Source organism: Salvelinus alpinus, chromosome 10 (genome assembly GCF_045679555.1).
Source record: "Salvelinus alpinus chromosome 10, SLU_Salpinus.1, whole genome shotgun sequence".
In the NCBI taxonomy this organism is placed as follows: domain Eukaryota; kingdom Metazoa; phylum Chordata; class Actinopteri; order Salmoniformes; family Salmonidae; genus Salvelinus; species Salvelinus alpinus.
In genome coordinates this window covers 16,602,306-16,617,118 of record NC_092095.1, presented here as the reverse complement: position 1 = coordinate 16,617,118, position 14,813 = coordinate 16,602,306, and the positions used below count along the sequence as shown (strand labels likewise).

Genomic DNA, 14,813 nt, shown 5'->3' with positions numbered 1-14,813 from the left:
TGAAAGAGAGGGATGGCGAGAGGCAGAGCGGGAGAGCTATATTGAAGAGAGGGTAAATCCATTTGAATTTAATCACTTACCTTCCATACATATTTGCCCATTGTAGAAATGCTCAGAATGTGACTTTTTGGGAACTGAATGCCAGAACATTAAAGAGATAGAGGTGCTGAAAGTTGACCCATTTAACCCCACCACACCATGAGACATGGTGATGTCTTCATCACTTAAAAAGATACAAGGTTGAGATTGATCTCATCAAATCTTACAAACAGGGTTGTCAAACTATTTTATAATTTCTAAAAAACGTAGTGATTTTTGGTACATTTAATGTCAATGATCTAAAAAGATGTGAAGATATTTTTCCCTATTCACATATGTTGTAGCTTAAACCCTATTTTACATCATCTGAGGTTTCTGTGTTGTGACCTCTTTTGGTTGAGACACAACAAAATCAATCAAATGTTATTTGTCACATGTGCCGAATACAACAGGTGTAGACCTTACAGTGAAATGAATACTTACAAGCCCTTAACCAACAATGCAGCTTTAAGAAAAATACCAAAAAAAGAAAGAAATAAAGGAACAAATAATTAAGAGTAAAGTAACAGTAGCGAGGCTATATACAGGGGGTACTGATACAGAGTCAATGTGCGGGGGCACCGGTTAGTTGAGGTAATATATACATGTAGGTAGTTATTAAAGTGACGTATGCATAGAAGATAACAGGGAGTAGCAGCAGCGTAAAAGAGGGGAGGGGGGTAATGCAAATAGTCTGGGTAGCCATTCGATTAGCTGTTCTTATGGCTTGGGGGTAGAAGCTGTTTAGAAGTCTCTTGGACCTTGACTTGGGGCTAAGGTACCGCTTGCCGTGCAGTAACAGAGAGAACAGTCTATGACTAGGGTGGCTGGAGTCTTTGACAATTTTTAGTGCCTTCCTCTGACACCGCCTGGTATAGAGGTCCTGGATGGCAGGAAGCTTGGCCTCAGTGATGTCCTGGGCTGTACACACTACCCTCTGTAGTGCCTTGTGGTCATAGGCCGAGCAGTTGCCATACCAGGCAGTGATGCAACCAGTCAGTATACTCTTGATGGTGCACCTGTAGAACCTTTTGAGGATCTGAGGATCCATGCCACATCTTTTCAGTCTCCTGAGGGGTAATAGGCATTGTCGTGCCCTCTTCACAACTGTCTTGGTGTGCTTGGACCATGTTAGTTTGTTGGTAATGTGGACACCAAGGAACTTGAAGCTCTCAACCTGCTCCACTACAGCCCCGTTGATGAGAATGGGGGTGTGCTCGGTCCTCCTTTACCTGTAGTCCACAATCATCTCCTTTGTCTTGATCACGTTGAGGGAGAGGTTGTTGTCTCTGTTCATCATATATGCATAGTCACTTTAACCATATCTACATGTACATAGTACCTCAATCAGCCTGACTAACCTGTGTCTGTATGTAGCCTCGCTACTTTTATAGCCTCACTACTGTATATAGCCTGTCTTTTTACTGTTGTTTTATTTCTTTACTTACCTATTGTTCACCTAATACCTTTTTTGCACTATTGGTTAGAGCCTGTAAGTAAGCATTTCACTGTAAGGTCTACACGTGCACGTGACAAAAAAAATTTGATTTGATTTGTCCTGGCACCACACGGCCAGGTCTCTGACCTCCTCCCTATATGCTGTCTCGTCATTGTTGGTGATCAGGCCTACAGGATGGGTGTCATGTTTTGGCTGATAAATGTACTAAAATGGGAGTAGCATTTAATTTGCAACTTTCAAATGGTATCAGAAAGATGGTTGGCAGTCCAGACATCAGAGAATGTTGACTTTAATGGTATTTTTTGTATTATTATAATGTCAAACCTCCATAGCAAATATAGATAATAGACATGGCCATTTAAGTTGACATTTGACGGTGGGTGCCATCTTTGTGGTAGTATTTAGAACATAACATTTCAATTCAATTAACATTTCAATGGTGTACCCGCTAAATTACGGTGGTCTGAAGTGATAGGTGCCTTCTATTAATTATATTTACATGATTAAAATGACACACACCAAGAGCATGTTGTGTATCAACCAATTGTGGGCACAACACAAAAACTTCAGATGTGTAATAGGGTCTAAGCTACAATGTATGTGAATATGGAAAAAATATACACTACCGTTCAAAAGTTTGGGGTCACTTAGAAATGTCCTTGTTTTTGAAAGAAAAGCTATTTCTTTTTTCCATTAAAATAACATAAAATAGATCAGAAATACAGTGTAGACATTGTTAATGTTGTAAATGACTATTGTAGCTGGCAACGGCTGATTTTTTTAATGGAATATCTACATAGGCGTACAGAGGCCCATTATCAGCAACCATCACTCCTGTGTTCCAATGGCACGTTGTGTTAGCTAATCCAAGTTTATCATTTTAAAAGGCTAATTGATCATTAGAAAACCCTTTTGCAATTATGTTAGCACAGCTGAAAACTGTTGTGCTGATTTAAAGACGCAATTAAACTGACCTTCTTTAGACTAGTTGAGTATCTGGAACATCAGCATTTGTGGGTTCGATTACAGGCTCAAAATGTCCAGAAACAAAGAACTTTCTTCTGAAACTCGTCAGTCTATTTTTGTTCTGAGAAATGAAGGCTATTCCATGCGAGAAATTGCCAAGAAACTGAAGATCTCGTACAACGCTGTGTACTACTCCCTTCACAGAACAGCACTAACTGGCTCTAACCAGAATAGAAAAAGGAGTGGGAGGCCCTGGTGCACAACTGAGCAAGAGGACAAGTACATTAGAGTGTATAGTTTGAGAAACAAATGCCTCATAAGTCCTCAACTGGCAGCTTCATTAAATAGTACCCACAAAACATCAGTCTCAACATCAACAGTGAAGAGGCGACTCCGGGATGCTGGCCTTCTAGGCATGCATAGTTCCTCTGTCTGGTGTCTGTGTTCTTTTGCCCATCTTAATCTTTTCTTTTTATTGGCCAGTCTGAGATGGCTTTATCTTTGCAACTCTGCCTAGAAGGCCAGCATCCTGGAGTTGCCTCTTCACTGTTGACGTTGAGACTGGTGTTTTGCGGGTACTATTTAATGAAGCTGCCAGTTGAGGACTTGTGAGGCAAACATGTATGGAAAGTTTTGTTTAAATCAGATGGAATGCTGTCAAAAAGTGATTGAAATCAAATGTATTTACCCGAGAGAGACTGGAAAAATAGAGGTAGGGAGTAAGGGAGAGCAGGTGGACAGATAGAAGTAAGGTCAGAGAGGGGGAGAGAGGGAGGGGTTTGGGTAAATTAAAGTTATTTCGATGGCTCTCCAGATGTTTGAAGAGCTGAAAATGTCAACCTTTCCATCTAAAGACTACACCTTTCTCTTTCCTGACTTAAAATGGCAATCACAGTTTGTAGGATATTTTCAGACTTCAAAAGTGGTCTTAAGTTGAGTTGGAGACCAAATGCTGCTTGAGGTAGTGTTGGGGGGTCAGTATGGGGGACTCTTTCCCATGGTCCAAAGAAGACCCCAATGCCCCTGGGTAAGACCTTCAGATGATAATTATTCTCTCTCTCTAAGTGGATAATATAGTGACCCTTGGTGGTCTGGCTGGCAGGAAGGTTTGACCAGACCATGGCTTCAGTAGAGACTGTACCACAGCCTCAACATGACACAACTACCTCTGGTGTTTCTACAGGGATGCAGTCTGGCCTACCTGCTACGGCCGGTAACTATACGCACACTGGTGTTTTCACAACACTAACATTTTACATACAATACCAGGCCAAGTATCACGATACCAAGTAGTATCGTGCCGTCCCCCGGGCACTTGTTCCTGTTTTCTAAAACGTTCTCCAAAAACCCGGCACTGAAATTCACACTTCTACTCAGTACAACACATTGAATTTAACTTCACACTGTTCAGTGTTTAATGAAATACTGCATAGAATGGCTGATTTGCTCACATTTGCAAATGCCTACCTGTAATTTGGCTGAAGGAATGGATGGAAGGAATATACATGCATAATGATCTGAATGTCAATGTGTCAGTAAGGGGAAAACACTGCATTAAACCTTGTTTACTCTTCAGTTAACAGAGACACACACTCTGTCTCCCTCACTCATAAACACACACCACTCTCTCTCCCACAAACAGACACACTTCTCCCAACTTTTAAAACGTTAGGCACCAAACAGAATTTAAGACGCACCAGAAATACATAGATTTTTGAAATAGTTCAGGCTTCCATTAGGCCTATATGAATCCTACCTTTTGAAATAGTTCAGGCTTCCATTAGGCCTATATGAATCCTACCTTTTGAAATAGTTCAGGCTTCCATTAGGCCTATATGAATCCTACCTTTTGAAATAGTTCAGGCTTCCATTAGGCCTATATGAATCCTACCTTTTGAAATAGTTCAGGCTTCCATTAGGCCTATATGAATCCTACCTTTTGAAATAGTTCAGGCTTCCATTAGGCCTATATGAATCCTACCTTTTGAAATAGTTCAGGCTTCCATTAGGCCTATATGAATCCTACCTTTTGAAATAGTTCAGGCTTCCATTAGGCCTATATGAATCCTACCTTTTGAAATAGTTCAGGCTTCCATTAGGCCTATATGAATCCTACCTTTTGAAATAGTTCAGGCTTCCATTAGGCCTATATGAATCCTACCTTTTGAAATAGTTCAGGCTTCCATTAGGCCTATATGAATCCTACCTTTTGAAATAGTTCAGGCTTCCATTAGGCCTATATGAATCCTACCTTTTGAAATAGTTCAGGCTTCCATTAGGCCTATATGAATCCTACCTTTTGAAATAGTTCAGGCTTCCATTAGGCCTATATGAATCCTACCTTTTGAAATAGTTCAGGCTTCCATTAGGCCTATATGAATCCTACCTTTTGAAATAGTTCAGGCTTCCATTAGGCCTATATGAATCCTACCTTTTGAAATAGTTCAGGCTTCCATTAGGCCTATATGAATCCTACCTTTTGAAATAGTTCAGGCTTCCATTAGGCCTATATGAATCCTACCTTTTGAAATAGTTCAGGCTTCCATTAGGCCTATATGAATCCTACCTTTTGAAATAGTTCAGGCTTCCATTAGGCCTATATGAATCCTACCTTTTGAAATAGTTCAGGCTTCCATTAGGCCTATATGAATCCTACCTTTTGAAATAGTTCAGGCTTCCATTAGGCCTATATGAATCCTACCTTTTGAAATAGTTCAGGCTTCCATTAGGCCTATATGAATCCTACCTTTTGAAATAGTTCAGGCTTCCATTAGGCCTATATGAATCCTACCTTTTGAAATAGTTCAGGCTTCCATTAGGCCTATATGAATCCTACCTTTTGAAATAGTTCAGGCTTCCATTAGGCCTATATGAATCCTACCTTTTGAAATAGTTCAGGCTTCCATTAGGCCTATATGAATCCTACCTTTTGAAATAGTTCAGGCTTCCATTAGGCCTATATGAATCCTACCTTTTGAAATAGTTCAGGCTTCCATTAGGCCTATATGAATCCTACCTTTTGAAATAGTTCAGGCTTCCATTAGGCCTATATGAATCCTACCTTTTGAAATAGTTCAGGCTTCCATTAGGCCTATATGAATCCTACCTTTTGAAATAGTTCAGGCTTCCATTAGGCCTATATGAATCCTACCTTTTGAAATAGTTCAGGCTTCCATTAGGCCTATATGAATCCTACCTTTTGAAATAGTTCAGGCTTCCATTAGGCCTATATGAATCCTACCTTTTGAAATAGTTCAGGCTTCCATTAGGCCTATATGAATCCTACCTTTTGAAATAGTTCAGGCTTCCATTAGGCCTATATGAATCCTACCTTTTGAAATAGTTCAGGCTTCCATTAGGCCTATATGAATCCTACCTTTTGAAATAGTTCAGGCTTCCATTAGGCCTATATGAATCCTACCTTTTGAAATAGTTCAGGCTTCCATTAGGCCTATATGAATCCTACCTTTTGAAATAGTTCAGGCTTCCATTAGGCCTATATGAATCCTACCTTTTGAAATAGTTCAGGCTTCCATTAGGCCTATATGAATCCTACCTTTTGAAATAGTTCAGGCTTCCATTAGGCCTTTATGAATCCTACCTTTTGAAATAGTTCAGGCTTCCATTAGGCCTATATGAATCCTACCTTTTGAAATAGTTCAGGCTTCCATTAGGCCTATATGAATCCTACCTTTTGAAATAGTTCAGGCTTCCATTAGGCCTATATGAATCCTACCTTTTGAAATAGTTCAGGCTTCCATTAGGCCTATATGAATCCTACCTTTTGAAATAGTTCAGGCTTCCATTAGGCCTATATGAATCCTACCTTTTGAAATAGTTCAGGCTTCCATTAGGCCTATATGAATCCTACCTTTTGAAATAGTTCAGGCTTCCATTAGGCCTATATGAATCCTACCTTTTGAAATAGTTCAGGCTTCCATTAGGCCTATATGAATCCTACCTTTTGAAATAGTTCAGGCTTCCATTAGGCCTATATGAATCCTACCTTTTGAAATAGTTCAGGCTTCCATTAGGCCGATATGAATCCTACCTTTTGAAATAGTTCAGGCTTCCATTAGGCCTATATGAATCCTACCTTTTGAAATAGTTCAGGCTTCCATTAGGCCGATATGAATCCTACCTTTTGAAATAGTTCAGGCTTCCATTAGGCCTATATGAATCCTACCTTTTGAAATAGTTCAGGCTTCCATTAGGCCTATATGAATCCTACCTTTTGAAATAGTTCAGGCTTCCATTAGGCCTATATGAATCCTACCTTTTGAAATAGTTTAGGCTTCCATTAGGCCTTTATGAATCCTACCTTTTGAAATAGTTCAGGCTTCCATTAGGCCTATATGAATCCTACCTTTTGAAATAGTTCAGGCTTCCATTAGGCCTATATGAATCCTACCTTTTGAAATAGTTTAGGCTTCCATTAGGCCTTTATGAATCCTACCTTTTGAAATAGTTTAGGCTTCCATTAGGCCTATATGAATCCTACCTTTTGAAATAGTTCAGGCTTCCATTAGGCCTATATGAATCCTACCTTTTGAAATAGTTTAGGCTTCCATTAGGCCTTTATGAATCCTACCTTTTGAAATAGTTCAGGCTTCCATTAGGCCGATATGAATCCTACCTTTTGAAATAGTTCAGGCTTCCATTAGGCCTATATGAATCCTACCTTTTGAAATAGTTCAGGCTTCCATTAGGCCTATATGAATCCTACCTTTTGAAATAGTTCAGGCTTCCATTAGGCCTTTATGAATCCTACCTTTTGAAATAGTTTAGGCTTCCATTAGGCCTTTATGAATCCTACCTTTTGAAATAGTTTAGGCTTCCATTAGGCCTATATGAATCCTACCTTTTGAAATAGTTCAGGCTTCCATTAGGCCTATATGAATCCTACCTTTTGAAATAGTTCAGGCTTCCATTAGGCCTATATGAATCCTACCTTTTGAAATAGTTCAGGCTTCCATTAGGCCTATATGAATCCTACCTTTTGAAATAGTTCAGGCTTCCATTAGGCCTATATGAATCCTACCTTTTGAAATAGTTCAGGCTTCCATTAGGCCTATATGAATCCTACCTTTTGAAATAGTTCAGGCTTCCATTAGGCCTATATGAATCCTACCTTTTGAAATAGTTTAGGCTTCCATTAGGCCTATATGAATCCTACCTTTTGAAGCACATCTCATGAGTAGCAGACCCTTTTCCTTTATTCCTGGGCCAATCAGATGTGCCTAAACCTACTGTCAAGTTACCAGGTTCTTTGCTAGCTAGGTAACATGACTGAACAATGTTGTTTGTTATTGTTTATCAAACCAATCATTTGCGACCCGGATTAGTTTAAAACGGCCGTGACATTTGTGAAATTATATAAAATGCGCGCGAATCCCGATGGAAAGAAAAAAAGTAATCTCCGGTAATATGGGTCATATGTTTTTACCCGTTTAGGCTAGAGACGAGACGTTTTCTTTGCTGTAAATCTGCAAGCATGCCTGTCGCGAAGCGGTGCTCCATTTTACCTCTGACACCCAGAGGCTGCATGACAGTGAACTTTCAAAGAGTCGTTCAGACTGGTCTGTGCTCTTGGTTATAACAGGCAATGAAATTATACAATGTAGGCTGTCAATATTGCTCGCTACTCCAATGTAACAAATGTACAAATCTAACAACAGAAAACGTATCAGAGGCTGGGTCTGCATCTCTGCTCGCCATCACGGCTAAAATATATATATTTTTAAACTGATGGAGTTATAGAAGCGCGTGAAGAGCGGACAGAGAAAAGCATGTGAGTCAGGGGCGGGCTGGTCGGGGAAGCGGCTGGCTGATTACAGCTGACACACATGAAATGCGCATGAAAGTGAAGTGAATATTATTGGACCAGGGCATACAAGAGACTAGTGGCTGTTGCTTAAATTCAAGTGAATTTGTAAACATAACTGACTTTAACATATTTTATATCAGGTTCTTTAGATCGGTAGGGCTGAAAAATGTTGTAGTATCATATGAAACGGTACTACAGTTGTGGCCAAAAGTTTTGAGAATGACAGAAATATTAATTTTCACAAAGTCTGCTGCTTCAGTGTCTTTAGATATTTTTGTCAGATGTTACTATGGAATACTGAAGTATAATTACAAGCATTTCATAAATGGCAAAGGCTTTTATTGACAATTACATGAAGTTGATGCAAAGAGAACCTTCTTTTTCAAGACCTCTGCAATCCGCCCTGGCATGCTGTCAATTAACTTCTGGGCCACATCCTGACTGAAGGCAGCCCATTCTTGCATAATCGATGCTTAGAGTTTGTCAGAATTTGTGGGGTTTTGTTTGTCCACCCACCTCTTGAGGATTGACCACAAGTTCTCAATGGGATTAAGGTCTGGGGAGTTTCCTGGCCAAGGACCCAAAATATCAATGTTTTGTTCAATGAGCCACTTAGTTATCACTTTTGCCTTATGGCAAGGTGCTCCATCATACTGGAAAAGGCATTGTTCGTCACCAAACTGTTCCTGGATGGTTGGGAGAAGTTGCTTTCGGAGGATGTGTTGGTACCATTCTTTATTCATGGCTGTGTTCTTAGGCAAAATTGTGAGTGAGCCCACTCCCTTGGCTGAGAAGCAACCCCACACATGAATGGTCTCAGGATGCTTTACTGTTGGCATGACACAGGACTGATGGTAGCGCTTACCTTGCCTTCTCCAGACAAGCTTTTTTCCGGATGCCCCAAACAATAGGAAAGGGGATTCATCAGAGAAAATGACTTTACCCCAGTCCTCAGCAGTCCAATCCCTCTACCTTTTGCAGAATATCAGTCTGTCCCTGATGTTTTTCCTGGAGAGAAGTGGCTTCTTTGCTACCCTTCTTGACACCAGGCCATCCTCCAAAAGTCTTCGCCTCACTGTGCATGCAGATGCAGTCACACCTGCCTGCTGCCATTCCTGAGCAAGCTCTGTACTGGTGGTTCCCCGATCCCGCCGCTGAATCAACTTTAGGAGACGGTCCTGGTGCTTGCTGGACTTTCTTGGGTGCCCTGAAGCTTTCTTCACAACATTTGAACCGCTCTCCTTGAAGTTCTTGATGATCTGATAAATGGTTGATTTAGGTGCAATCTTACTGGCAGCAATATCCTTGCCTGTGAAGCCCTTTTTGTGCAAAGCAATGATGACGGCATGTGTTTCCTTGCAGGTACCATGGTTGACAGAGGAAGAACAATGATTCCAAGCACCACCCTCCTTTTCAAGCTTCCAGTCTGTTATTCGAACTCAATCAGCATGACAGAGTGATCTACAGCCTTGTCCTCGTCAACACTCACACCTGTGATAACGAGAGAATCACTGACATGATGTCAGCTGGTCCTTTTGTGGCAGGGCTGAAATGCAGTGGAAATGTTTTTGGGGGATTCAGTTAATTTGCATGGCAAAGAGGGACTGCAATTAATTGCAATTCATCTGATCACTCTTCATAACATTCTGGAGTATATGCAAATTGCCATCATACAAACTGAGGCAGCAAACTTTGTGAAAATTAATATTTGTGTCATTCTCAAAGGTTTTGGCCATGACTGTACAGTATTCTAATGTTGGTATCATGACGTTTTGGCACCGTGATATTACCGTGGTACTGGCATGCCATGATGCAACACACATGCACCCAGTCAAGTCTTCAAAACACTTTAGTTACAAATGTTAGTATAAGGGTCCTTGACAAGGTTGTGTTCACCTTTGTGTTAAACCCCATACGTTCAGTCTGTCAGTCAGTTCATTACATCAGTACTGCGGTGACAAACGAGCTTGATTAAGTGTGTCTGTGTTTGTGTGTGACTCATAGGAGTTAGATTAATTGGAGGTGTTGAGGTATGAAGCAGCAAATGACAAGATGTCTTTGGCATAATGACAAACAACAAAGAGAGAGGGGGGGGGGTGAGAGAGGGGGAGGTAAGAGAGGAGGGAGGGAGAGAATGGGGTATGTGGGTGGTAATATTGCTAGAGCAAAAACATTTCATTCAAAATAACTGTGCTCAGGCTCCTTGTAAAGTCATTCATCTGAGAAGAGGGAGGGAGTGAAGGGATTGATTTGGAGACCAGGTAAAATCATTTTGGAGATGCAAATTAAACACCCTCACAGCAAATTATTTACGATAATAGGAGAGGGAGGTGTGTGTGCGTGTCTCTCTGCATGTGTGTATGTGGCATGCGTGTGCTTCCAGCTGTCACTGTCTCATGTCAGAATTAGACGCTCATCCATGTTTGTCGAACATCAATTTTCTAAATTGTTCCAAATGTCAAATTTCTAAGTGTTTAAGGTTATGTTAAGGTTTGGGATAGGCTTAAAACAAAAATCTCAAAAACAACTGGCCACTGGTTGGTTTTGTGGCGCTCGTCTGATTTTGCATAGGGAACTGTAAACAGGAAGAGGTGCATATTTATTCGCCCAGCAGCAGTCACTAAGCTAGCAAGCTAAAGTTTTAGCTAGTGAGTCACATAAATGTACATTCAGCCTGTTAATTATTTCAGTCCAATTGGCCTTATCTTACTAAATAAGCATGGCTTAACATAGTTTGATAGCTAACATGCTAGCTAGCTAATGCTAACAACGCCAGCTAATCTCCTATGTGGATGCCTCCATCTTTGTAGCTAACGTTAGCTAGTTAAGTAAAGTAGCTGGTTAATGTGGTGCACAGCAGGCTACAATACTGTTATAGTATTACTGAATGACAACACTGTAGCTTTGTCATTACTAGTTGGCAAGTTGGTCGATTAGGGAGTACAGTAGGCTACGATAACAACATAGCCTTGTCACTAGATACTAGTTGGTTGTGTGCACTCTCACTAGATATAATTCTATGGTTCAGTGGCAGATTTTGAAAAAAGAAAATAGACATATACAGTATATCATCAGCAATTCTCAATCAGATGAGATAAACAGCTAACCCAAAATTGAATTTCATAAATGTGCGCACTAATAATTGTTAATATTCCAATTATCTATGCCCGATCCATTCCCAAACTTGAAGCCCTCTGTCCCCAGCAGGAAAGACCAGGAAAAAGTGTTGGCTTAAAGTACAACTTCCTATTGAGGACATTTTAAGATAAATTAAGTTCATATTTAGATGTAGAGTTAATGAATAGAAGCATATACAAGCAATCAATTAAATGTATTTTATAAAGCCCCTTTTACATCAGAAGTTGTCACAAAGTGCTTATACAGATACCCAGCCTAAAACCCTAAAGAGCAAGCAATGCAGATGTAGAAGCAGGAAGGAAAAACTCTCTAGAAAGGCAGAAACCTAGAGAGGAGCCAGGCTCTGAGGGGTGGCCAGTCTTCTTCTGGCTGTGCTGGTGGAAATTATGAAAGACTACAGACATTTTGACCAGATCGTTCTTCAAGGAATTTAAACGTTCATAGATGACCAGCAGGGTCAAATAATAATCACAGTGGTTATAGAGGGTGAAATGGTTCAGCACTTCAGGAGTAAATGCCAGTTGGTTCTTCATAGCTGAGCATTTAGAGGTTGAGACAGTAGGTCCGGTAGAGAGAGACAGGATCAAACAGCAGGTCCGGTAGAGAGAGACAGGATCAAACAGCGGGTCCGGTAGAGAGACAGGTTCAAGCAGTAGGTCCGGTAGAGAGAGACAGGCTCAAACAGCGTGTCCGGTAGATAGAGACAGGATCAAACAGCGGGTCCGGTAGAGAGAGACAGGATCAAACAGCAGGTCTGGGACAAGGTAGTACTTCCGGTGAGTCCTAAACAGGTCAGGGTTCCATAACAGCAGAGACTGGATCAGCAGCACGACCAGGTGGACTGGAGACAGGGACAGCCAGGAGTCATCAGGCCAGGTAGTCCTGAGGCATGGTCCTAGGGCTCAAGTCCTGCATCCTTTATTTAATGTGTGTAGACTAGAGGTTTTGTAACGTCACATGATTTAGCCCACCTGTCAATCCAGATCTGAATATTTTATATATTTTTTACTGGACACAGTTTTTCCCCCCCGAAGCTAATCACTGAATGTCCTACTACAAGGATGTGGTCAGGTTGACTCAGGTCTGAGTCACAATAACACAGATCACACACACCACAGATTGCGAGGGGAAGTACAATGAGCAGTAGGGGAAATGAAGTCTGGTTGCCACACACACACTTCCTTTAGGTTAGTGTGTAGTCAAGGTTTTGTCATTAAAATAACATTGTGCCCAGCTTTAAGATCTGCCAACCTGCTCCGTGGGTGACAGGTAACCGTGTTTCCACCAAGCTGTTCGTGGCCTGGAGTGGCACGCTGGAACTTCCAGAGGCTTGGAGACCTGAAGCCATGTGATGTGGTCCAGCTAATTGTCACACACGTATACACACTCACTCGGTTTTGTCGTATAATTATTTTCACTTAAGGAAATTGTACCTTTTTTAATTTTTTTTATCTGACACCCCTATTAGCTCAACCACAGTCCTCACAGCTGCATTCGTCTGCCCCTGCACCTGCTACACCGGCTGTGACAGGTGATTATCACATACATGTATACACACATGCACCCTCTCCCTCACTTGGGGCTCTATTCAATCACATCCACTTTAGCTGACATCCACATAGAGGTTGTTTTGGTGATGTCTGAGGTGGAACTGTGTTAGAGCTGTCACATCTACATAGCGGTTGGTTTGGTGGTGTCTGAGGTGGAACTGTGTTAGAGCTGTCACATCCACATAGCGGTTGGTTTGGTGGTGTCTGAGGTGGAACTGTGTTAGAGCTGTCACATCCACATAGCGGTTGGTTTGGTGGTGTCTGAGGTAGAACTGTGTTAGAGCTGTCACATCCACATAGCGGTTGGTTTGGTGGTGTCTGAGGTGGAACTGTGTTAGAGCTGTCACATCCACATAGCGGTTGGTTTGGTGGTGTCTGAGGTGTAACTGTGTTAGAGCTGTCACATCCACATAGAGGTTGTTTTGGTGGTGTCTGAGGGGGAGCTGTGTTAGAGCTGTCACATCTACATAGAGGTTGGTTTGGTGGTGTCTGAGGGGGAGCTGTGTTAGAGCTGTCACATCCACATAGAGGTTGGTTTGGTGGTGTCTGAGGTGGAACTGTGTTAGAGCTGTCACATCCACATAGAGGTTGGTTTGGTGGTGTCTGAGGTGGAACTGTGTTAGAGCTGTCACATCCACATAGCGGTTGGTTTGGTGGTGTCTGAGGTGGAACTGTGTTAGAGCTGTCACATCCACATAGCGGTTGGTTTGGTGGTGTCTGAGGTGGAACTGTGTTAGAGCTGTCACATCCACATAGAGGTTGTTTTGGTGGTGTCTGAGGTGGAACTGTGTTAGAGCTGTCACATCTACATAGAGGTTGTTTTGGTGGTGTCTGAGGTGGTGTCTGAGGTAGAACTGTGTTAGAGCTGTCACATCTACATAGAGGTTGTTTTGGTGGTGTCTGAGGGGGAACTGTGTTAGAGCTGTCACATTCACAAGCGGCTCCTGGCATTATACGGACATTGTCATTGGCTGCACGGAGTCGCATTAACAGAAAACTCATGCAGCCCTGTTTACAAGTTTGAACACTGGAATGTGAGATCTACACCTTGAGTAGTCTGATAGAAATCCTCATTTTATTTTATTATTTTGAATTTGTGCGTCAATATGTCTATATAGCCTACACTTTCTCGTTCTGAACTTGTAACGCAAGTAGGATGGGTGCGGCTTTGTGACAATGATCAAGAGCAGCTGCTCACCGATTTGACAGTTCCGAGGCAGTTACACCTCAGCTATTCGGTGGTTAACTCTTGATCTGATTGAATCTAGGCCTTTCTCCTTTAGATCTGCCACCCCCAGCAGTTCAGCTGCAGTCACAGCAGTCCTCTGCTGTGGTATTTCATTTACCAGCTGCACCAGTTCCTACTACACTGGCCGTGAAGGTATAAACTTTTGAGGATTCCCAGATGGAGACAGGTAATTCATAATTATATTACATACGCTCACTCACTCACACCAACAGATGTGCACACAAACATGTTGTTGGCCTGTATACTTACTGTCACTTTGTGCATCTCTCTTTCAGATTGGCCATGCTCTCCACCAGTGCCTGACAGCCTCACCCAGAAGTGCCTACACTGGGCCGATCAAGACTGACAAAGCAGAGATGGGTGGCTGACAAGGAAACATAAAACATGCACACACACGCTCTCTCTCTGTGTCTCTGTCTCTCACACACACACATTATCCCCAATATAAATAAATTCTAATAACTTGTTTATTTTATGAATCTTCCATTTTATTTTAGGATTGGAGATATCTACTGTATGCCTACATTTCCATTATCAATATCTACA

General features: G+C 41.6%; 1 protein-coding gene across 12 annotated transcripts in view; it reads left to right on the top strand.

Moving 5' to 3' along the window:
• LOC139531553 (thiamine pyrophosphokinase 1-like) overlaps positions 1–14,746 on the top strand; it is a 33,821-nt gene extending 19,075 nt beyond the window's left edge. For 6 of the 12 annotated variants that reach the window (XR_011666383.1, XR_011666387.1, XR_011666388.1 and 3 more), the window contains 2 exons: positions 14,302–14,433; positions 14,543–14,746. Coding sequence is in view for 3 of the 12 variants with exons in the window: in XM_071328094.1 (XP_071184195.1) it covers positions 14,302–14,397 (96 nt within the window). In the remaining 9 variants the exon portion in view is untranslated. Of the gene's footprint in view, positions 1–10,463; positions 13,000–14,286; positions 14,434–14,542 lie in introns of those variants that run through there. The other 6 variants (XR_011666384.1, XM_071328095.1, XM_071328097.1 and 3 more) reach the window with 3 other exon arrangements.
• The last annotated feature ends 67 nt before the right edge of the window (positions 14,747–14,813 follow it).